Source organism: Heliangelus exortis, chromosome 1 (genome assembly GCF_036169615.1).
Source record: "Heliangelus exortis chromosome 1, bHelExo1.hap1, whole genome shotgun sequence".
Classification (NCBI taxonomy): domain Eukaryota; kingdom Metazoa; phylum Chordata; class Aves; order Apodiformes; family Trochilidae; genus Heliangelus; species Heliangelus exortis.
Window position 1 is genome coordinate 140,233,574 of NC_092422.1, and position 22,385 is coordinate 140,255,958.

At 39.2% G+C, this 22,385-nt stretch overlaps 1 protein-coding gene across 6 annotated transcripts in view; it reads left to right on the forward strand.

The window, feature by feature from the left end:
* TBXAS1 (thromboxane A synthase 1) overlaps window positions 1-22,385 on the forward strand; it is a 243,014-nt gene that overhangs the window by 113,489 nt on the left and 107,140 nt on the right. For all 6 annotated transcript variants that reach the window (XM_071727781.1, XM_071727811.1, XM_071727805.1 and 3 more), the window contains one exon: window positions 948-1,044. In XM_071727781.1, coding sequence (XP_071583882.1) covers window positions 948-1,044 — 97 coding nt within the window. The remainder of the gene's footprint in view (window positions 1-947; window positions 1,045-22,385) is intronic.

A 22,385-nucleotide genomic window follows, 5' to 3' on the forward strand; every position in this document is an offset into this window, starting at 1 on the left:
ATGGCAGCAGCAGCCATGTAGCCTTTCTGGTCCAGCAATTGGCAATGGTAGGGACTGCAGGCACCGTCTGCTTGCTGGTGGCTCTCCTGCCCCCTGAAGAGCAGCCAAGCACGAGGCCTTAGGGGGAATGCTGCCAGGGAATGCTGTATCCCGAGGAGTTGTGGGGTTGGGGTGGGTTCCAGTACCTCTTTGGCATCCACAATAGTGTGTAGACCCCTAGAGACAGACATAGGCTCTGAAAATCAGATTAAAATGGAAACACAAGATAGAGGATGTAAAAGCACTAAGTGAGGGACTCCTATCACCCACTTGTCTTCTAAAGTTTTATTGATTTCTTTATACCTGTTGGACCTTTTTTAATATATGTATTTTTTTCACGTTGGTGTTTTGTAAGGCTCAGATGGTATCTGTTAGATAATTTATGGTAATGCAGAGCCTGAGATGCACGGGGTTCTGAGTGTTATTAGAAGTGGTGGAAGTGTGCCCTTACTGCCTCCACTCTGGGAGGACTTCTGGAAATACTCATGGTAGTCAGGGCTTTGCCATGGAAAGGCATGTGGCTAACTGCAGGATAATCAGTTTGGTTGGTCTTTCACGATTCTTTGGGATACTGGTTACTACTGTTTTCCCCCTCTGTAGTTTGGTTTAGTGATACTACATGACTTTGTACAGGGTTCACTGTAAGCACAGTGTGTAAACTTTGATGTTAAAATGTTGGGTGAGTATTGATTAATCAGTGAAAGACTAAAGACTGTAAGCTGTTTCCTTCAAATTCCTGTCTGTTCATCTTAATTTAATAGATGAGAAGGATGGGTGTAGATACTAATTTACTCAAGGGAATGCATTTTCTGTCATACTTGTCTTTTCAAGCCAACAGAGGTGACATTTTAGAGAAGGTGACAGTTCTCTGGTTGATGTTGTCTCCTAAAATGACTCTCTTTTTCTAGGTACTATATTGGTCGCCAGGTGTTTGTGGTGGTCTCCACACCAGAGATGATCAAGCAGATCTTAGTGACAGACTTCAGTAACTTCACCAACAGAACTGTAAGTAGATAGGAAGGTTGACTTTTTGGATGGAGGTGGTAGCACTGTTAATTTCAGCTCAGACCAAGAGATACAATGCCTGTATGACTGAGGCATCAGATGGATTCTAAACAGAGAGGCTTTCAGTATCCAGTTTTGCCACTGGCGTCCTGTGAAATCACAATCACCTGCTTCTGCTCTTCCTTTGTTTTCAGTCTGTAGCATGGGGACAGTGTTATTTGCTTTTCCCCACCCATGGTCTGTTTTGTGGTTTTAGGCTTTCTGTGGCTGGAGGAGGCTGCCTGGCACTGGCACACAGCTCCTGCAGTTAACGTCTGTTGCTTTGTCATACTTACCACTCTGAAAATAACAAATAGCAATTAATTAATTTGGGGCTAACAAGGACTTTTACGTCTTGTGTTGGTTATTTATTTCACTTCGCTGTATACCCATATATATTAAAAAGTTCTTTTTCAAGTACTAGTTAGAACAAATAATGAGGGAAGAATGGCCTGAGGGATAGTAAATATTTCCAGCATTTTCTTAGCATTTTACAAGAAAACACTGTTGCTGTGACCGCATGCTGCCTCAGTGCCATCCTTTCCCTGCTTCCTCTGTCCCCTTTTTCTGCTCAGACCTGCTCAAATGAACTCACGTGTGTTCAGGAGGGTTGTTTGTGCCCTCCAGGAAAATTTCATCTCTGATCAGCTGTCTGTCTCCTTTGCCCCTCTGATCCTCCCTGCACCCAGACAGTCTGTTTGCAGACTACTTGTCTCCTTTACTTCCTTCTTTCAGTACAAGAGGTTCATCTTGTGACTACCTATATGTTATTTAACAACCACTTGTACCAGTCACCCTCCATTCTACCTAGAACTCATGTCTGAATGGAAGAATCTCAATGTACAAGCTTCTTAGGCTGAAGTTGTTTTGTGTGGCAAGGGTTTTTCCCCCATTTTCCCTGTATTTGAAGGAATTTTCCACTCCTAAGCAGTACTCCTTTTTCTTCCTGTCTGTAACTTTCTCCATGCTATTCTTCAGTATATTTGACAGGAATAGACTGTACCCACTATTCATAGCAGTAGCTGGTGCCTAAATAACACCTCCCTGAAATTAGAGAGCATTCCTTTGAGGGTACATTGAGATATCCATTCTGCTCTTAATTTTAGGCAGCCTTGTCATTTGAATGTATCTGTTGGTACACTGTCATCTTTCTTATTTGGCAAAATATTTCTTTCTCTCCAGACTTCTGTGATCAGAAGTTTATCTCTCTTTCTTGTGGCTGTACACCCATCCGTCATGGTCTCTATCATTTTTTCTCCTATTTATAATTCAGGTGGGTCAGGTCACTATAATCAGTCCCTCTCCCCTTTCTTCCTTCATCAGGGATCTGTTGGGTATAGCTGTTTGTGTAGGTTCATATCTAGGCCTTATCACTTGACTGTCTCCTGAACCATTTGGGGCTTTTCTGCACAACATCCTGCTCTATGGATGAGGAGCTGAGGCATAGACTGAGTGACGTCCTTGCTACTAACCAGAAAGCCTGTGGCAGAAGAGAAAATTTAACTCCTAGCCTTCTGTTTAGCAAAATAGTTTTTCCCCTATGCACTGTTGCTATTTTTGGCTTGCTTAATGCCCATAAGCCTAATTCAAGTGAGCTTGCTTCATCTTATATCCTTTTATCTGCTTGTTCTATGGTCTCACACAGCTGCAACCTTTGAGCACTGTTATTTCTCACTTTCCACTTTGCTCCCCCTGTTCCAACCATCACTTTTCACTTACTGATGATAAGCAGCCTTCTGTTCCTGAGTCCTTCCACATCTAATCTGGGGATCTTTTTACTCTCTTGAATTTTCACACAAGGTGTTGCCCCTCCTCTTTAATTCACTATCACCTCTCTTGGTGAAGTTTTTGGCTATCCTGTATGCTAATGATTCTATATGAAAACAAATAGCACTGGGTGGTATGTAATGAAGGTCAGTGGAATTTATTCAGATGTGGTATTAGCTGTATGTGAATAACAGTTGAAAGGTGAGAGTGAGAAGAGCACTTTCTGAGTAACTGAATTCTTCTCATATTGACTGAATAAATGTTAAGACTTTTAGTAGGGCTGCTTCTGCTTATATATTTTAAATTCACTTAATGCGAGCTCCACTTCTCTAAGTGAGGGTTTTCCAGTGGAGATTTCAAAAAGCAAAATAGATCCCCCTACCTTATTTTACCCATTCTTTCCCCAAATAGTCTACTGGTAAGTGATTATAGAATAGACTTTGGAGTCAATGCTATTCACAAAGCTAGGCTAGTATCTCTCAGTCCAGGTATGGCACAAGCTTATTATTTTAACACAGACTTTTTTTAGCCTAAGAGTTTCAGTCTTTAATGGTTAGAAGGATGGAAAGAATGTGAGACCACTGGGTTTGAACAGACCTTGGGAAAGCCCACTGTGCCTTTCTGCCACACTGCCCCAAATGCATTTCTGTTCTGAATTTGAATGTGGTAGAGGTAATTTTCTTCCTAGTAGCTGGTATGGGGCAATGTTTTGGAGTTGTGCTGAAAGCAGCATCGCTAATGCAGAGATTTTTTTGTTATTACTGAGCAGTCCTTACACAGCATCAAGGCCTTCTCTGCTTCTTAGCCCACCAGTGAGTAGGCTGGAGGCTGGAGGAGTTGTGTGGGGACCTAGCTGGGACAATTGACCCCAACTGGACAAAAAGGATATCCCAGTCTGTATGATCTCAAGCTCAGCAATAAGGCCAGGGAGAGGTTGGTGGAAGGGGTGGCTGCTCAGGTCCTGGCTGGGCATTGGTGCTGAGCAATTGTTTTAACTTGCATCAGTTTTCTTTCTTGGGTATTGTTTATCTGTCCGTGTAATTTTCCTTCTCATTACATTACAAAATATTTTTATTACTACTGTTATCTTTCTTATTATTTTATTTAAATTACTATATTGTTATTATCTCAACTCACAAGTTTTCTGACTTTCACCCTTTCAGTTCTCTTTCCCCCATTCCACTGGTGAGGAGAGTGAGCAAGCAGCTGTATAATATTAAGTTGTTGACTGGAGTTAAACCACAACATTTTCAAAAATCAACATTTGTACCTCATCTACCAAATAGTTCACCAAAAAGGTGAAATATGAGTTATGTAACCCAGAATGCTACAGAGAGTTTATTCACCACACTTAGTAGCAGCTTTAGCAACCTTTTATTAACAAAGTGTCACTAAATTGCATGCCTTGCAGGACTAGTTCTAAAAACAAGGTTTTAGAGGGTAAAAGAAGTTTATATTACATGTTTATTTTGCTATTCTTTCAGTTAAGAGATACATTCTCTATATCAAGTGTATATATATGCCTATATGTAATAGGGTGTATATATAATATTTATATATAATATATATTATATACTATTATAATAAATTAGAATATGAGACAATGGAAAATAGAACTTGTGAAAGGTTGGAAATATTGGATGATGTATTTGATGGACAGACATGGATACGATGATTCAGTGAATGCTGATCTTTTATTAAAGCTGTCTATAACCTGATGTCATGCCTTCGAGTGCTCAAAAGATGAATGATCTTAATCTGGGATTGTGCACCTGCTGGTTGCCAGCTGGGAAGGCATCAGAAGACTTTTATGGAATCAGAGTGGTTTTAAACTGCTGAGAGGACTCTTTTGGAAGCATCCTGTGACATGTCCCCACATCTAGAGAGACCTCAACCACTTGTATGCTTATATCACGTTGAGCCTATCAGCTCACTCGTTGTATAAAGTAGATTTTGCATGTGAACAGAAGCCAAACTCCTGTTCATTTTATAGTTCCCTTTGGTATTATATATTTCACATCTTCCCTCTGAGTATCTTTTGAATATTGCTGTAAAAAGCCTTGCAGGTTCCCTTGCCCTCTTCTGTTGTTTTTGAGTTACTGATTAGTAATTTTTGTGACAGAAGTGTATGGTGACTGCAGATCAAATCTGCACTAAGGTTCACCTCTTTTAAGAACAAGCAACCAAGTGTAGTATGCAGGCTGTTATTCCCCTCTAGGCATGGGTTACGTTTATTGTTAACTCTATAATCACGAGGAGGCAATAATGTCATTCTACTTTCCCACTTAATTTTGACTTGATTAAGGTGAGCACCATAGCCATTTAAAACCAAAAATGTCTAATGTAATGTACCTTCATGTGAAGCCTTTTCCCTAGGTTTTTAATTATAGCCAAAGGAGAAAAGATGAAAATTAACTTACAGACCTTCTGCCAAAAATATGGAATTAATTTTAATTTTGGCTAACCAGGGAAACCTCAGCCAGCATTCTAGGCAGGGCTGTGCTGCAGTAAATGATACCTGTTTTTTTTTTTTTTTTTTTACAGCTATGGTAAGTCATATCTTGAATAGTTTTCTCTTAAGAGCACAAAGACTGTTTTAACTGCATTAATGTGTTGTGAGTGAGATAGGCTTATAATGTTTGTTGCACTCTGCCAGGCAGTATAATGATACATAATCTGTTTTCAGATTGTTTTTAATTTCTGCATTGTAAATTTGTTTTTGATCTTGTACCTGAGAATCATGAAAGTGTACATTAAAGTTAGGAATAAAATGTTTAGGTGGAGCAATGTGAAGAAAGATATTACCTGGTATATAATTTAGGTGATTCAGAAGCTGCAGGCCAAAGTATTTGCTGAAAATGTGGATCAGTGAGCCTAAAGGCAAATGTAAGTACTGGCTAGTCAAGATTTGTCAGGCTGCTGGAGTCAGTGCTCTGCCAGCATCCATGTGGCTGTCACAAGTGGAAACTAGTAGTTTATCCAGACCAGATCTTTATTATCTGCATGCCATCCAGCTGTTAGGAGGGTTCTGTTTTGAAATACAAAAATTTACAGCAATTCTAATAGCTGTAGGAAAACATGACTTTTTTTATCATCAGGAGCTTTACCGCTACAGTGGAAAAACTAATAATGGGTTAACAAATGATAACAAGGTGGTGAAAATAAGAAAAAGAAAAGGAGCATGGAAGTTGATATAACATGACTGCACAAATGCCTTGTATTCTTCATGAAGGAAGAAACATCTGCCCAAGCTTTTTTTTAGTCTGTCCTTTTGCTTCTCTTCCTCCTAGCTCATCTGAGTGGGACATGATTACTCTTTTCACATGTAGAATTCTCCTATCATACTAACCTGTTGTCCTCATCTTTATTCTGCTAAATCTGTAAAGCTTTAGGCTTACCTGAGGCATTAAACAAATAAAATGCAGCCACTAAGTGGGAAGGAGCCTATTTTCTCTGTCTTGTTTAGCTGTGGTCCAGGACTGTTGCCATACCCCTGCATCAGCTGTTTTTCCTGGTCTCTTGTTAGAGAACACAGTACTGGCAAAAAAAGTGTCTGTGGATGTTGCTCTATCTGTGCCTCAGAAACTGATTTCATATGTGTGTATGTGGCCTTTTTTGGGTAAAGGGTCAGCTCCATGTCTTCTGCAAGATCTTACTTGATGTCTTCTGCCTTGATTTTTGGATTAAAGATGTTGTCTGCATGCAGCAGTCCCTCCCCCTCTGGCGTGCTGTCATTCAGTAAATGGTGGTCATTCCACTGTGTACCCAAACCCATAGTCTGATTCAGCTGATGGGCTGGGCTCTCTCTTCAGTCTCTCTATCACACGTATGGGTTTTGTTTTGCAAAATTAACCCACCAACATACTCATTTGGAGACAAGTAATGAAAAAATGTAAGGAATGAAGAGTTTTGTACTGTTGCCAAAAGACACATATACATGCTGTCTTGACCTTGAACCCTTGGTTGTTTGGTTTAGAAATGTTTCTTTTCTTCAAATTAAACATCCTAAGATTATTTCTGGTTGTGTCAATGCCATTACCATCATTCTTTCGTGTGAATTTCTTAATTTCCAAATTGTTATTTCAAAGTGCAATGGACTCAGTTTGTGAACAGATGATGGGTGTGCTTTGTTGGGGGCTCACCTTCACATGGGCCCATGGTTTGGAGCACTGGTGGCACACAGCACACTGGTGTGTAAGTCAGTATTTAGAAAGTAATTAAAACAGATGAGAAAAAATGGTGAAATATGTATCATGAGATCTGAGTTTTTCCACCCTGTAGAATGACTGTTCAGTGTGATGGTTTAGTATACAAGTGATGTTCCAGTGTGTGCTAATAATTTGATTGTGATACTTAGTTTAAAAAAATGAAGCTGGTTTTTGTGGTAACAGAAGGAAGGAATGTGCTTTATGTTTGTTCACTGTCTCAACCTTTTTAGATATTTTTCTTCATTTTCCCATTCCTTCATTTTGTTTCATCTTTTTTTTTTTTTTTTTTTTTTTTTTTTTTTTACTGGGTTCACATAGGATATGGAAACACTTCTGGAGACATATCTCAGGATTAGTTGTTACAATTGCAAGTGTGCATGAGTGCCTATTTGTATACATTTATGGACACAGACAGATGCACACATGTTTGATTTGGCGACTGTCTGTGATCTGAAGAGATGCTGAATCTCTAGTTCTCACTAGAGCCCTGTGAACATCAATTGTGTCATATCTGATTATGGAAACTTCACAAAATGTTCCTCTTTGTACATGTTGTGGTGACATTTCTGTTCCTGATGCAGCAGAACCATCACACCTGATGGCAGGACATGCCTTGAACATCCAGTTCCCTGTGATTCAGAGATGCGATGTTCTCTCCTCCCTCAAATCTCCCTCCCTCCCTTTGTAAAACAAATTCAGGGAAGTGTAGATCCTGCCACGTGTACAATAAGGCTCAGTCTCACTGGGCTGGGAATATTCAGTGCTTCTAAAAATCATTCAGTGTTCTGTGAGGATAAGTGAAAAGGTATCCAAGCAGTGAATTTGTTAAGATTTACTTTTTTACATAGCAGTTTTCTACAGCTGCTAGATCATAGCTGGCTTGAAGTCTTGGCTGGTACAGCATCCTTATAGAAAGGGAGTAATGCTATCAGGGAATGTATTTTGGCTGTATAGCACTTAACTGTTTAATGTTAATTTGTTTGACCACATATTTGTTGGTGCTCTTGTACAGCTGTGTGAGCCCAGATGTCTGAGAGATTTTCCAGTGCCAGTCTCTGCCAGGGAGCCAAGAAAGGGCTCTTATCCTTGGTCTGACTTGATGTTTCCCACTGGGCTGTGCCAGAGTAAGACCTCCTGGGCTCAATAACCATATTGTATCTGTTTTCTTTCCCCAGAGTGCCTCCATGGCTGTCTGCTAGACATATTAGGATACCTTTCTAGCTTGATCAATGTGTATATAACTATTTTGCCTCTTCTTTAGCTGATAGAATAGCTTTTAGTTCTGGACTTTTTTTCTTGCCTCTTTTGCTTTCAGAGCTTGCTGGTTAATTTTTCTGAGCAATTAAATCCAGTTTTGTTCAAATGTTTTTAAGTAGCAGTGCATATGCTTGCAGCAGACACTTTAAAATTAAAATGATAAATATTGAGAGGGTCATTTCTTTCAGACTGTGTATGTCTTTTTATGCATGCACGACAAATTGCCCCTTATTCCCCATATGCTGAAGCTAATAGCACAAAACTAATGTTGTCAAATGATCACTGCTATTGACTGTAAAATTAATCAGACTTTGGCTTCAGTCAGCCTTAGAGAAAGACTTGACATATTAGTAGAACAGTGTTCTGGGAACCACCTGATCCTCTGAATCCCAGTGAGATGAAATCTGGTTTTGTGATTAGGCCTCTAGGTTGGGATTTAGGAGCTCTGAGCTCAGTTTTTGGCTTTGCTACAGAATTCCTGTGTTCACAAGGGCAAATAATTTAGGAAGTGTTTTGTCACCTTAACAAATTTAAAAGGGTATGTTGGGAATTTCCAGCTGAACATTATCGTTGGCGAACGTTAATACTTCAGAACCGATGGCAAAGGGTTAGGATTTGGTTTATCTGTTAATTTAAATAGTTGAGGTAGGAGGGGTTTTTGCATGTTCTTAGGAGCAGCTTCAGAAATGTCCTTTTAAGTAAGTTTCGATTCAGAAGTATTTTTTAAAAACTGAAATAAAAGCATTAATATTAACAGATTCAGTGGAAATATTTTGAGGATTATCTTCTAAGTTTGTCATTTGAATTTGTAATTCTTATTCAGAGCAGTACACCAAGTGTGATCTCTGTCCTTCAAGGTGAGAAGGCTCATTTGTGCCTACCCTGAACACCTGGCTTGTGCCTCTGCAGACTGCTATTCATAAATAGATATTAGCATTTACTTACATATGTCTCGTTTATTTCAGTGGGCCATAAGTGTATATTTAACAAAGTGTGCATAACAGTCTGTCCAGAATAGGAATGTTTCCTTAAATAGGAGCCTTTATTTTTCTGTGCCTCACATGGTCTCTTCTCACACATTTAAGTTTTTCATAAAGATGAGTTTTGGGAAGTTTAAGAAGATAACCAGTTTTGTGGAGTGCCACAAAATAGTTTTCAAGTAAGCCACCTGAAAACGCTGACTAGTTAAATCTAATTAGTTTGAAGGTGGGTGACAGACTTGGAAAGACCCTCTCTTAAAGAGAAGAGCCTGTAACAGACATTTTCTTTGAGTGGTTGCTTAGATGGTTTGTTGTTTGAGAATGGTTTGCTGGGTTGTTGTGGCTGCCTGGAGCTCTCCTGCAAGAATTCAGCATATCCTCACAAGTGGTGATCAGACCATAGCTGGGCTTGGAGAAAGCCACTCTTCTACAGAGGCTGCTAATTTCACTGGCTAATATTTTGTCCAGGTAGGCCGTGTGAGTTTGTTTGCTTAATATTTGTGAATCTCTAGTTGAGTAAGCAAATAATAGCATTTGTCAAATTTCTAGGTAAGATAACAAATAAAACCGGCTGATCCCCGCTGTGTGAGGGGCTGTGATGGGGGGAGACAGATGGGTTACACACCAGTGGAATAGGAGAACAAAAACTTTCCACTTTTTCTCTTTTCCACACATGGGTTGTGTGTTTTCAGATTGCCTGTAAATCTTGGCAATTTAAAAGCAATTCAGTTGACTATAAGGAAGCCAGAAAGCTTAAAAACGTTTCCTCTTCTCTTGCCCCCTGTCAGACATGATGAATCAGTAGATTGAGGCCACGGCTGATGTTGAGATGCAAGTCATCTTATCTTTTACAGAATTTTTCATGAAGTGAGGTATTTTTCAGCATAGGTCTAAGTATTTGAATCTATTCCTGAGTCTTTCTCTGGTTTATTAATGGGCTGCAGTGCTGCCATCACCATGGTATCCTGCTACCTCTTTCCCTGTGAAGGTTTTGATGAAATTTACATTTTTAATTCTCCACTCTCCACGCCTATACATATAAAAAATGGTTTGCAAAATCACTGGGGAACACAAGCACAAGGACAATCTTGTATGGAGAAATTACTAGAATTGCTGTGTTGTGTTGTTTGTTTTTTAATGCTCTTTCTTCATACTGCAGCCAGCATTGGTTCAATACCTGCTTCTAGGTAGACACCAGAACACCAGATGGATTACATACTTTGGCAGCACTGATGCTGGTTGCTGATAATGTGTGCAAATCTCCCTTTCACTGATTGTTCAAGGCAGTTAGAAAATACTGAATACAGCTGTACATAATTAGACTTCTTTTGAAACTAAACCAGCCTGTGAAATTTCTGTTCCTGGAAAATGGTCAAAATTAGACAATAACAAAACCAAAACAAACAACAAAAACCCAAAGCCTTTGCATACTTAGTTAATGGTATATTGTGACATTCTGTTTCTTAGAGGCAAGGCTTCCCTGCCAACTCTATTGAGACTTAAATGGGGGGGAAAAAAAGCTGTATAAGGAAACTATAAAAAGGTGGGTTTGCAGCAGGTGTAGGAAGATGCTGATTTGACAATACTCTATGCATATGCACTTGTTTATGTCAGGAGGAGTTTGTGTAGGACTAAGAATGTACACGTCTTAAAGTGTTGCAAGTTACATGAAGGGACATTCCTTCTTTGTACCCATTCCCCATTTCTTTGAATTACTGTAAGATCAAGTTTTGAAATTACCGTTTTTTTTATATGTTTGTCCTCACCTTTTTTCCCTTCTTCTACCGTTCTGCAAATTTAACTTTTCTAAATGACTGAAGAAAACAAGATGAGATTTTTATTAGGTTTTGCCTTCCCTTCCCCCAGTTTTTCTCCTGTTGTAACTTGCCAATCACTTTTAAAGCCTACATTGGGCTTTTCTGCAGCACAGGAGATATCATTAAGGCTTTAAACCCACTAATGAGGGAAATGTGCACTGCTTGAAGGCTCCTGCAATATTAAGTACATCCAATTATGTTAGGTAAACGTATGAGTATAGTCAAAACAGGATGAAAGCATATCTTTCTATTCAGGCCAAAAGCAGTCTTCTGAGCCAATCTTTCATCAAACTTACACTGGCTATTTATTTACTGGTTTTGCAGTAGGTTTCTTGGTTTGGTTTTTATACCACAACACTGAAAAAAAACAACACTTATAGACAAGAAAGGGTGGTCTGTTCCCAGGACTCTGTATAATAGCTAAAGGAAATATTAATAAATATTTCCTGGATAAAAGATATGAAATCTTAAGATATGAAATCTTAGGTCACTGTTTTATGAGTAGGTGTGATACCTCTGGAGTGGAGTTCATGCTGATCTTTGCTGATCCTGACCTTTGTTTACTGATGATTTGTTGTTTTTTTAAAGGGAAGTTCAACTTACCCTATTTCTCTGGGCAGATGATGTGGAGATATTTTGTCTCAAGCTTATTTATGATAATAGCATGGGTTTTCAACAGTCTCTCATTTCTGACCTCTGAAACTGTTGTTTTTCTGTAGCAGATTGGTTGTTTTGTTTACAGTTTTCCCCTTTTCCTTATTCCTGACACAGAGTAGAGTGTCATGTCCTTTGATTCCTGCTTTTCCTAATCTGTATTTGTTAGGAGAAGAGTAATTAGCTTGTCACTTGTTCTAGAATTGATAGAGGCTTGGATCACAACATTCAAGTTGGCCTTTTTACATGAGCAATCAGAGTTCAGAGCCAGTACTTTGCTTTATTTCCATGTCTTTATCCACATTTAGAGATAACTCATCTGCTTATGAACAAAAAGTCCTTTTGAAGAATCTGATGATAGAGGAACATGTTTTCAAGTCTATGCAAGTGATGTTTCACAGAAAGTGATTTACATGTAGTTAGCCAGAAGCCTACAAGTTCAGCACTGAGTACTGGAGCAGATGTGATGTGGAAATATAGTTTGAATGGTTGTCACATACCACACCAAAGATGTGTCTAACCTAGCTGAGTGTCCTCTTCCCAAGGTGGCCAGCAGCAGAAGTCAAAAGAGTAACATAACTACCCAGCCTCCAGCAACCAGGGCTGTGGTGACTTCCAGTGCCAGAGGTTACATCTGGGCATCATTTCTCCCAGTAGCTCCACTGGCCACAAATCAGTTTCTTACCACCTCTTTTGAATCCTTTCTATTAAATATTACTCAAGCAGGTGATTTTTTTTAATGGATGAGCTTTTTGTTTCAAATGTGGTAGGAGTTACATTTGGGGACTTCAGTGTAAGTGAAGTACATTCCTCTTCCATGAGACTTAATGGGATACATGTAGGCATTTATTATACTAATCCTTGCAGCCCTCTGCTCTTCGTTTAAAGTCTTCTAACCATAGTATTGTCATCTCAAAAATAGTGGGAATAATTCTCTTTAGTCTTTTATTCAGATAGCTTAATCCACTTACCTGTCTTTATGATTATATTTGAACTTGAAAGGTATTTTTCTTTCTTTTTTTTTTTTTTTTTTTTTTTTTTTTTTTTTTTTTTTGTTGTTGTTTTTCATATATATATATACACACATAATGATAGTATTCTTATCTAGCACAATGCTAGCAACCTTGTGTTAAAATGTCTTAGATGGACTTACGATTCCCACAGGAAGGCCTACAAAATGGATTATGTAAGCATTCCTCATCTGGTTCAGCTCAGAAACTAATCCACCTTCATTTATGTATCAATGCAGGCTTTTTAAAAACTCTGCAGGCTGACTTGGCACCGAAGCAGATGATGAGTGTTCACATGGGCTCTCTATCAGTTCCATTTCAATGGTGGTTGTCTCCAGCAGATGTGGGGTGGCAAACAGCTGATGGTGTTAGCAGCATCTGAACATGATGTAGTGGTTCTCTGACCAGAGCCTGGAAAGTTTTCTTCTGATCTTTACAAAATTACCTGGCAGTTAACTCCAGTAGATTTGTTCTAAATGAAATTTTTTGCCAGCCTGGTGGGTTTTTTTGGGTTTTTTGTTTTTTTTTTTTTGCATGTGAATTGTACACTATGTAATGTATATTCTGCAAGAGCAAAACCTCCATGGGATAGAATGTTTAGAGACGATGCGCTTCGTACCACTGACAGTGTGTTACAGCTATAAATCTTACAGATCATGAGTGAAAAATGATTCGGCAGGTCTTATTTTAGTCTCTAGTGAGAATTCTTCTTTGTTTATATAGCAACCACATATCTTGGCACCATTTCTTGTAAATAGTTGATAGCAAATAGTTGGCTAGTCTGAGCCTTAAGAAGGGAACTTGCTGCAGTGTGTTAGGCAGGTGCTGGGGAAGCACTGTGTGGTGCCTGCAGAGCTCCCCACCACGACCAAGGAAAGTTGCCAGTACTGCTGACTTTGGGTTGGTATTAAATTCACCACACTTAAAATAAAAAGGAAAGAGGGGGAGGGATGTAAAAGGCAGCACACTTGCTCCCAGTTCTTAAGCATAATAAGTGCTCCTGATTTTGAGTGCGCCCAATGCTGCTCCTTCTTGTGTTGATTCACCTGTTTCTGTTTCTGCTGGGTGGGGGTCAGATGAAGTTCCATTCAGCCCCATGGACACCTAGGCAGCAAGATATGTATACAGGGATCAGGAAACAGCTGCTTGGCAGCAAAAGAATAGAATTGTTGATCATTGTTAATTATTTACTCCTGGCAGTCTCCTCTCACTGGTAATAAGCAGCAGAAACTAAAATAGTGACATTCTTTACTGAAATAATGTCTCCTCCTTCTCCTTTTCCTTTCACACTTGCTCTTGCACAAGAGGGGTTGGGGAAATAAGAAGTAAAACCAAGAACTATCTTGCACTGTTCTCTGCTAGGTTAATTATAAGTTGAAGATACAAGATATTCTTTTTTTTTTTTTTTTTTTTTTTTTCCCAAGGCAGCTTGAAAGGACAGCTCCCCCATTTCCTTTTCCATTTTCAGTATGCGCATTTAGATGAAGCTAGAACTGCACTCTTGCACTTTTTATGCAGCTTTCCTAAAATAATTCAGAATAATTTAACAATGGCTCAGAAACATTCCAGTTTAACCAGTCATTGACCTTCAGTCACATTTTAATGTCATCAGGACTGTACTGGTATTTCATCAGTTCTGAAGAAGCTGTGTAGTAGCAGATGTAGTGGTGATATCTATAATTAAAGTTGCCCAGTGTCTTAACAATATTTACCTTTTGGTAGTTTATCAAGTTTAAGCTGTGTTGATTAATGTTTTCCATTTACAATTTTTTAATCAAAATGGTCTCCCTGTTTGGAGAAACAGCCTAGGGAAAGATAGGGTTGTTTATCCATTGTGGGAGAAAATAAACCCCACAGTTTTTTCTTTGACTTTGTTCCCTCTAGCTGCATATAAAAAAACACTTTGAAAATCTGACCAAACTGCTTAAGTTTACAAGCATCTGAAGAATCTCAGTAGACACAGACTCAACAAAAATTGTTAAAGAATAAAGAAGCTCACTTGCTAGTTTTGCTTTCTGGTGATAGGGCTCTACAGATCACTAACTTATACAAGTTCTCAAGTGAGCTTTATGACCAAAGGCTTAGAAGCATGAGTTTGTGACTGATTGTTTTCATATAAAATTTTTTTTCTAATATGTAATATTAAAACCTATCAGAACATTGTTTTCTTTATAAAATTGAAAAATCAAATAGAGATCCTGTAGAAAAAAGAAATAGGATTACATAACTAAAGAACTGGACTCAGTTTTGCATATGCTTCAGGATGCAAAGACTGCACTTTTAATGCTTTTTTTTCTCTCTTAATTCCCTTCTCATTGTAATTGACTGCAGTAAGAATAGATGGCATTCTATATTGACAGCATCAAGAATTTAAAAAAGATACATACCTTGCAAGGCCCCTAGTGTTTTCTGAGATTTGATTAGAAAATGTGTGGAAGATAGAATTTTCACATTGTGGCTATTTTTCAAGAGTCAAAAGCCAAAACAGTGAACTTTAAAAAGTAATTAGAATATTTTGTTTCAGGTACAGCTTCTAATGTGGACTTAAAGTTCTTTCAATTTGCCAAGTAAAGTAATTTTGTTCCAAAAACATACACATAACAAAATGTTTTGTTGGAACTTTCCTCATTTTTTTCTTCCAGAAAGCCTGGAAAAATAAAACGATTTTTAAGTATTTGCAGTTTCTCTTGACTATGCAGCTTTATTTAAGTTTCACTAACCATCCCTGCTTTTATTTTTTTCTTTTAATGGTAGATTTTAGAGGGAGTACCCCCTCCCTAATTGGTGTCTCACCATGTTTAAATGTTCTCTGGATGCTCTGGTTGATGGATTGTTTTTTGACTTGAAACAGCCTTGTTTTTTCTCTCATCAGTGGTCAGGTGAGGCAGTTCTCTTTCCCACACTTCTTTAAGGTGGTCTCTTGGAACTCAGGGTAGTTTTTATACTATATTGGCTGTCCATGGCCAGTTTTGGCTGTAGGAACTTAGGCTGGTCCCAAGGTTAAGATTCTGAATGAAAATTTCAGCTAGGTTTTAGACATATTGCAGAGGGGTTTTTTTTCAGTTTCATTTTTCAGGCTGTTGGATGCTGGGGGCCTTCATCACCAACATCAGATGTGGGAGTAGCAGCTGTGCAGATGCAATTTTTGTGATGCAGGAGTACCTGCTACACTGTCCAGCACTGATGGTTGGAAACCACAACCCTTTCCCTTCCCCCTTCTTCCACCCACCAGTAAAGCTGGGCTTGGAAGTGCCAGACACTTGAGAACTTGCGAAAACACACGGTGGGTGCCACCAAGTGTGATGTGTGTGCTGAGCACGGGTGCAGCCTGGCATCTTCACTGAAGGATGGTCTAGAGAGTGAGGTCTTCTTTTCTCTTTGACGTGGGCAGGGAGGACTATGGCAACATGCAGTCGAGTTCCTTGTTGCCTTTCTCTGTTCTCTGCTGTGGGGTTAATACTCACTGAAAGGCTTGCTGGTGGTTGATTCTTGTCGCTGGCACACAGTCCTTCCCTGGGCACTTGATAAAAGAGTATCTACATCCCAAGTACCTCCCTGTCCTAGTGTATATTTGCTGAGCTTCCAGCTTTTCCATGCCTGAAATGCTGTCGCTGGCTTTTTGGGCAACAGAAGGGGGAGGAGGGTTCAGGATCTAACCCATGGCTCGCAGTTTGTGTCACGGTGACAGTGTGGTAAAACTGAAGCAATGGGTTGGTGAAATGCTGAGCCACCGGGGGGGGGGCCTGTTTGGCAAGGAAGGGGTTGGTGAGCTGGATGTGGGCTCCAACTTGCAGGGCTTTTGGTTGTTTTTAAACTTTATCTCATCCTAGAAGTCTTAAGATGACAAGATATGATGATGTCCTTTATACTTCATGATTCTCACTGCTTGCTATTACATGCCTAATATTTTTGAGAATGAAGAAGTAGCTGACTGTTAATTTATTTTGAACAAGGTACTTGCTGATACTCAGAGGAGCATTTTAGTTCCTCTCCTTGAAGAAATTGAGTAAGAGTGATACGAGGAACAGTCTGGTTACAGGTTGTTTGGGAAGTGGGGCTGTTTTGCTGAAACAGAGAGCTCCAGGGACCTCACCATAAGTCCTGTAATGTTATCTGTATGCAACGGGACTTTTATTATTTTTGAAATTATCTTATGACAAACATTTAATTCTTGATGCTCTCAAATTAATTTGTGAGTCAAATGAATGAATGCTATTGTATATAGTCATGTTTTTATAAATTAGAATTCATTTTTTACCTGATTGACACCAGACAAATAACCACAAACATGAAATTTTGGAAGATAAAATCCTGAAAGTGTGCTATGAAACTACTTATAAAGTTTTATAGTCTAGGTCTTCTTGAGGGACAAATAAATGAGGAATGAAAACAGTTACTGCTATCAGGAAAATGCATTAGTGTTTGACAGATAAATGCGGTGATCTTAATATGCAAAATTTGTTTTTTTCCCTGATGTGTAAATATACACTTAATGTAATTAGAAACGATTGTGAAGTAGCAGGCAGGGAATTCAAATTCTTCAGTTAAACGGATATTGAAAATGTGATTTGTTGACAGCTTGTTTTGTTTTCATTACAGCTGACCTGGAGTTTTCTTTCCAAATGACTTTTCAGAGGAAAAGTAACAGACAAAGAGGCATATTTCTCCAGGGAGTGCTCTGTCTTTGACTAGCAGTAGATGTTTAGAGAAAGAACAGGGTGATTCCAGAGTGGTATTTCCCATGGAATAGCCCCCTAACATCTTAGGGTCCATGGCTGGCTTCCTGAGTTGGTGGTTGGGTCCATGTTTTTAATTTTTAATCACCCTTTTCTTTCAGTACTTTGATTTAAATAGCATCTTGAACTCATTTGTGTTTTTGAAAACCATGTGGAGTCTTCATAAGCAAATTTTTATTTGCTTAGTTTGACATTGTTTTAAAATATTAATTTTGGCATTAAGGGCAAAAAAAAGGTGACATACTTTTTTCTTGAGTTATCTCCTATGTATTGGAGCTTATTGGTCTGATGTACATCTTCCAAGTGTTCTGTTTCAAATTAGATAAATAAGACTTGGATTTTGTGTATCATGATGCTGTCACATAGAAAATGGGACATTAGGCAACAACTTTTAGGTGCTGTATCAGAAGTTAGAAGATTGATAGAAAACATTTGAAAAGAATTAACCTTTTTTCATAGTTTACTACTTACTTGTTTACTTTTAGCATTTCTTGGTGCTTTGAGATTTTAAGATAGACAGGTCTGTTTATGATTTTATTTCTATATTGCAATATCTGAGGTAAACTTGAAATTAAAATTGTCAATAAAATAAGAAATACATGAAAAAGTTACTTTTTTTTTTATATATATACTCTACTCTGAAGAGAAGTTTTGCATGCAAATACTCTTTTTAAATTAAGTGTTGGTAAGCCTCCCCTTCACCTGGTTAGCTTGCCTCTGGTGGTAATCAGAAAGTCCTAAGCATTTAACTCCCATGTGAGGAGTTTCATTGAAAATGCAGATTAAAAACTCTTGCTCAGCCATACTGAGAGCTTGGAAGTGTCTCAAGTCCCTTGGAGCTCATGATTTCAACACCAAGGTTTCTCAGGCACATGTAGTTCTTTTTCTAAGCATGGTCAGAAGCACTTCGGTGCCAAAGTGTTTAGCAGTTCTGAGTCCTCATGTCTAGTGTAGGATACCTATGAATATGATGTTTCAAGAGGAGAGGGACTTCACTGGGTACCTTTGAAACTGACTGGTGATGTGGGCTCTGAAGAAACTGTAGCAGCAGCAAACAAGTTCCTTCAAGTCACCAGAGAAGGTGGGGGAACTGCACTTCAATACAGGCCCTAGTGACAAGGGGAGCTGCCCAGGTTGCAAGAGAAAGGCTTTCATGCACTTTTCCACTGAACTGAAAAATGTTCCATGGTACTAATCTCATCTGTCTGGGAAGTACCCTACCTAGCAACCTATAGGTGATTCTTGGGGAAGATGCACTCCCAGCCTTACAAGTTGAAGCTGTTCCACATTCTCTGCCATTCTTGGACCTTATGGTAGAGGAGTTAGTGAATCTCTGCAGCCTAATAAGGCACTCGTTTGGATCAGGGAGGGCAAGGTTTCAGATACTACTGCAAAATATTGCTCGTACAGCTTTATTCAATGATAGTTTTATGTAAACAGAACTTAGAGAAGAACTGGGACTGAAGCCATTCTCACAAGGGGAATGAATGCTCTAAATCTAGTCCCACTTCACTCCTAAATATTGCCTGGAAAGGACAGGAAGGTTTAGGACTTTCCCTCCCTGCACCTTTCCCTACTCCTTCTATGACAGTTCTTTATTATTCTTGTTTTCTGACTTCCCACCCTTATCCACATGAAGGAATTACGACTTTTTTTCCCCATGTGTGACTTCGGTTCCCTCAGTGTTGGTATGAAAGGGAGTTACCACCATAGTTGAAAGAAAGGGAGTAATCCCTGATCACAGTTGTGGTGACCTCTCTTCTGGAGCTCATTATTTTATGATGTAGATGAGAAGGGAGGTGGCAAGACCCTAGGGAGGTGTGGGACTCTTTCTACGTTGCTGTCATGGCAGTTTGGACAACTGCACACTCAGCTTTGGTGAATCCTCTTCTGAGGTATCTAACTACATACCCCAGGCATTTGAGTCAAGATTATGGCAGGGGTCAGCAGCCTAGAGGACAAACAGTGGGAGGCTGGGTGATACTTACAGTCTCTCTTGCTGTTCTCCAGCTGCAGAGATGTCCCTTAATGAGCAGATCGTGGAATATGACATTTCTGTGTACTGGGAAGATCTAGCTCTAGTTCTTATGGACGTTGCCTGCCATTCCTATGTATACAAATGATTGAAAGCATAGGACTGTATCTGCATCAAAAGTTATTGGGTACTGTTTTGTCCAAATTCTCCTTACAATCTGTAAAAGGAACCTTCTAGTCCTCAATGTTACCTCTAGGAAAAATGTACATAAACAGCAGCTTTTACTAGTCTTGTGACTTTATCCAACATTAAAAAGCCTGGTTATGTCAGCTGGAAAGTAGATTTACACATTGTGTTTAAAAACTGCCTCTCAGTACAGCAGATACTACATATAGAGCACAGGTTCTCTAGTACAACCTGAATTTGTTTATAATACCAGAACTTCTAATTAATTAACAGTAAATACTTTCTTCTTTGGTTTCATTGTTTGGGCCCCAAATATGTAAACTGACCACCATATGCAAGCTGATGAAAGCATGGACTTTGTTTTGATCTTCCTTACACTAACAAATGGAATGATATTTGACATATCAGTCTGGGTCAGGCTGCAGGAGGCCATATGTGTTTATTTTAGCATTTATTAATGGTTATATTTACCTCACTGCAATGACATGCTTTGGTTTCTATTGACACAACCATGACTTAAGAGAATGTTTGCAAAGACAAGAACAGATGTTTCCAGGCTGCTTGCCACAGAGAGGGAAAAAAAAAAAATCCAGTATTTACGTGTAAGCTGGTGTTGACTGTGCCATTTTTCCAATGAGTAATGATGAACAGTAGCCATTAGTCAGGTACTGAAGATCCTGACTTGACAACATAAGAATGAGCTTGGAGGTGTCTTTTTGTATAGTTTCATCTATACACGAGAGTGGAAGACAATTATTGTAATCACTGACACTGATTCTACCTTGTAACACTCTTCAGAAGTACCTTAATGACCAAGAAAAACCTAAAAGCTTAGTGAGATTGATAAAGCATGAGTATTTTCTCCCCTTCTCCACAATCATGTTGGTTTCAAATTAAGCTAAATAAATATAATAATAATAAAATAAATATAATAATAGTAAAATTGCAAAGAAACATAAGCTCTTTGGAGTTAGTTTGGTGATTTGCCTTTTCCCTCTGCAGCCGTAAGAACACCTCCTAAATCATAGATAATAAAATCTAACTTCATTTAAATGGACTTTTATAGAGGGGAAGAAAATGTAATAGATTATCAGCAGGGTTAATGATGATCTGGGAAAGTGTTTGGAAGGAAATATCTGTGCATATAGTTTTCATGGGCAAGGAAGGGCTGACTCAGGTCACCTCAGAGGAGCAGTCTGGGGTGTGCAGCACCTCTGGGTTTGAATATGGAGATTTAGAAAGGCAGATAAAGAATGAGCCTCCTCTGGGAGAGTCCACACCCGTGTGTAGTGAATGCCCCTGGCATTATATGAGTGGGAGATCCCTGGCAGGTAGAGCAGAAGGGTGAGGGGACCCCAGTGGTCTCCCACCCTGGGGCACAGCACTCAGTGGACAGTGCCAGGGGTTTGCTCTCCATGACGGCTGAGATCTTGTGGCAAGGAGTTGAGTCTTGCTCCATTATGATTTGTGAAGAGAAAAGTGCTGCACATTTTGAAGAGATGTGACTGTAACATCCGTGTAAGCAAGAGCCTGCTAAGTGGAACTGATAATGAACTACAGGGTATGTGACACAAAGGAATTCTCTTTTGCTTTTAAACACATGACATGGCTCTCTTGGTTCAGCCAAAAGCCAGCAAAAGCACAATGTGTCTTTGAATGTCATGAACACAGGAAAAGCTGAGCATGACTTTTCCTCTTAGAAATTACAAAGCAAGTTTGAAGGAATATAGTGGATCAGTTTACCAACAGGGAATTTTATAAACTAATATATGGAGGCATCTTCTGCCTTATCGCTTTTATGATCCACTTACTGCAGGTTTGGTGAGATATATTCCTGGAGATATCTTGTTGTTTTTGGTTTTTTTTTCCCCTGTTACTTTTTTTATAGTGTTATTTTAAGTGTTATTTTGATCTGTAAATGTCATGCCACTGCCAGTGCCTGGATAAAATACCATATGAATAGTTAGTGGGCTTACTGATTTCACCCGCTGGCTGAACTGGTGGTAGTGATGATCTGTCAGTCAAGGGGGGTTGAACAAATAATCTTATTTGTTCAATAACATTTTACAAATTACAAATTTTACAAAATTATTTTACAAATAATTCCTGTTTGAGGTACAGGGGTAGAGTCTTGTCTTCAATCTACAAACTTTCTCTCTGTTCTTTCAGTGTTTCATTTTATAAAATCCAGTTTAAAAGTGAAAATTTCTTAAGCAATGACAGTTTCTTAAGCATGGTAATGCTTAATCAGAGGTGCATTTTTAACAAGAGAAGGACAGCAAGCCTCCTTGAAAATCAGATGAACATATTAACCCATTGATGTGCCAGTGCTCATCACTCCAGGAGCTCACCCAGGGAGAGAAAGGCCAGAGTCCTTCCCACTGGAGCTACCACACCCACTGTATGGCATGCACAAGGGCTGGGAGAAGTATGAGCCCTCAGACTGGGAACCTGTCATATTCCCAAAGAGGGAAAAGGGAGAGGGTGGGGTAAACCCAGAGTGGGACTTAACCCTGGATACTGCAGTGTCCACGGGTACTGAAGAAAGGCTGGAGGTGAGAGCAGTGAGTGGTTCTCAGTAATGTGATTTGTAGGATTGGGAGACTAGAGTTCAGAGGAGGGTGGACATGGAATTCCAGTTAAAGTTGGATCCTGCAAAGCCTGCAGGGCTGGAAGAAAGCCAAGGACTTACATGAAGGCAAATGGTGTTTG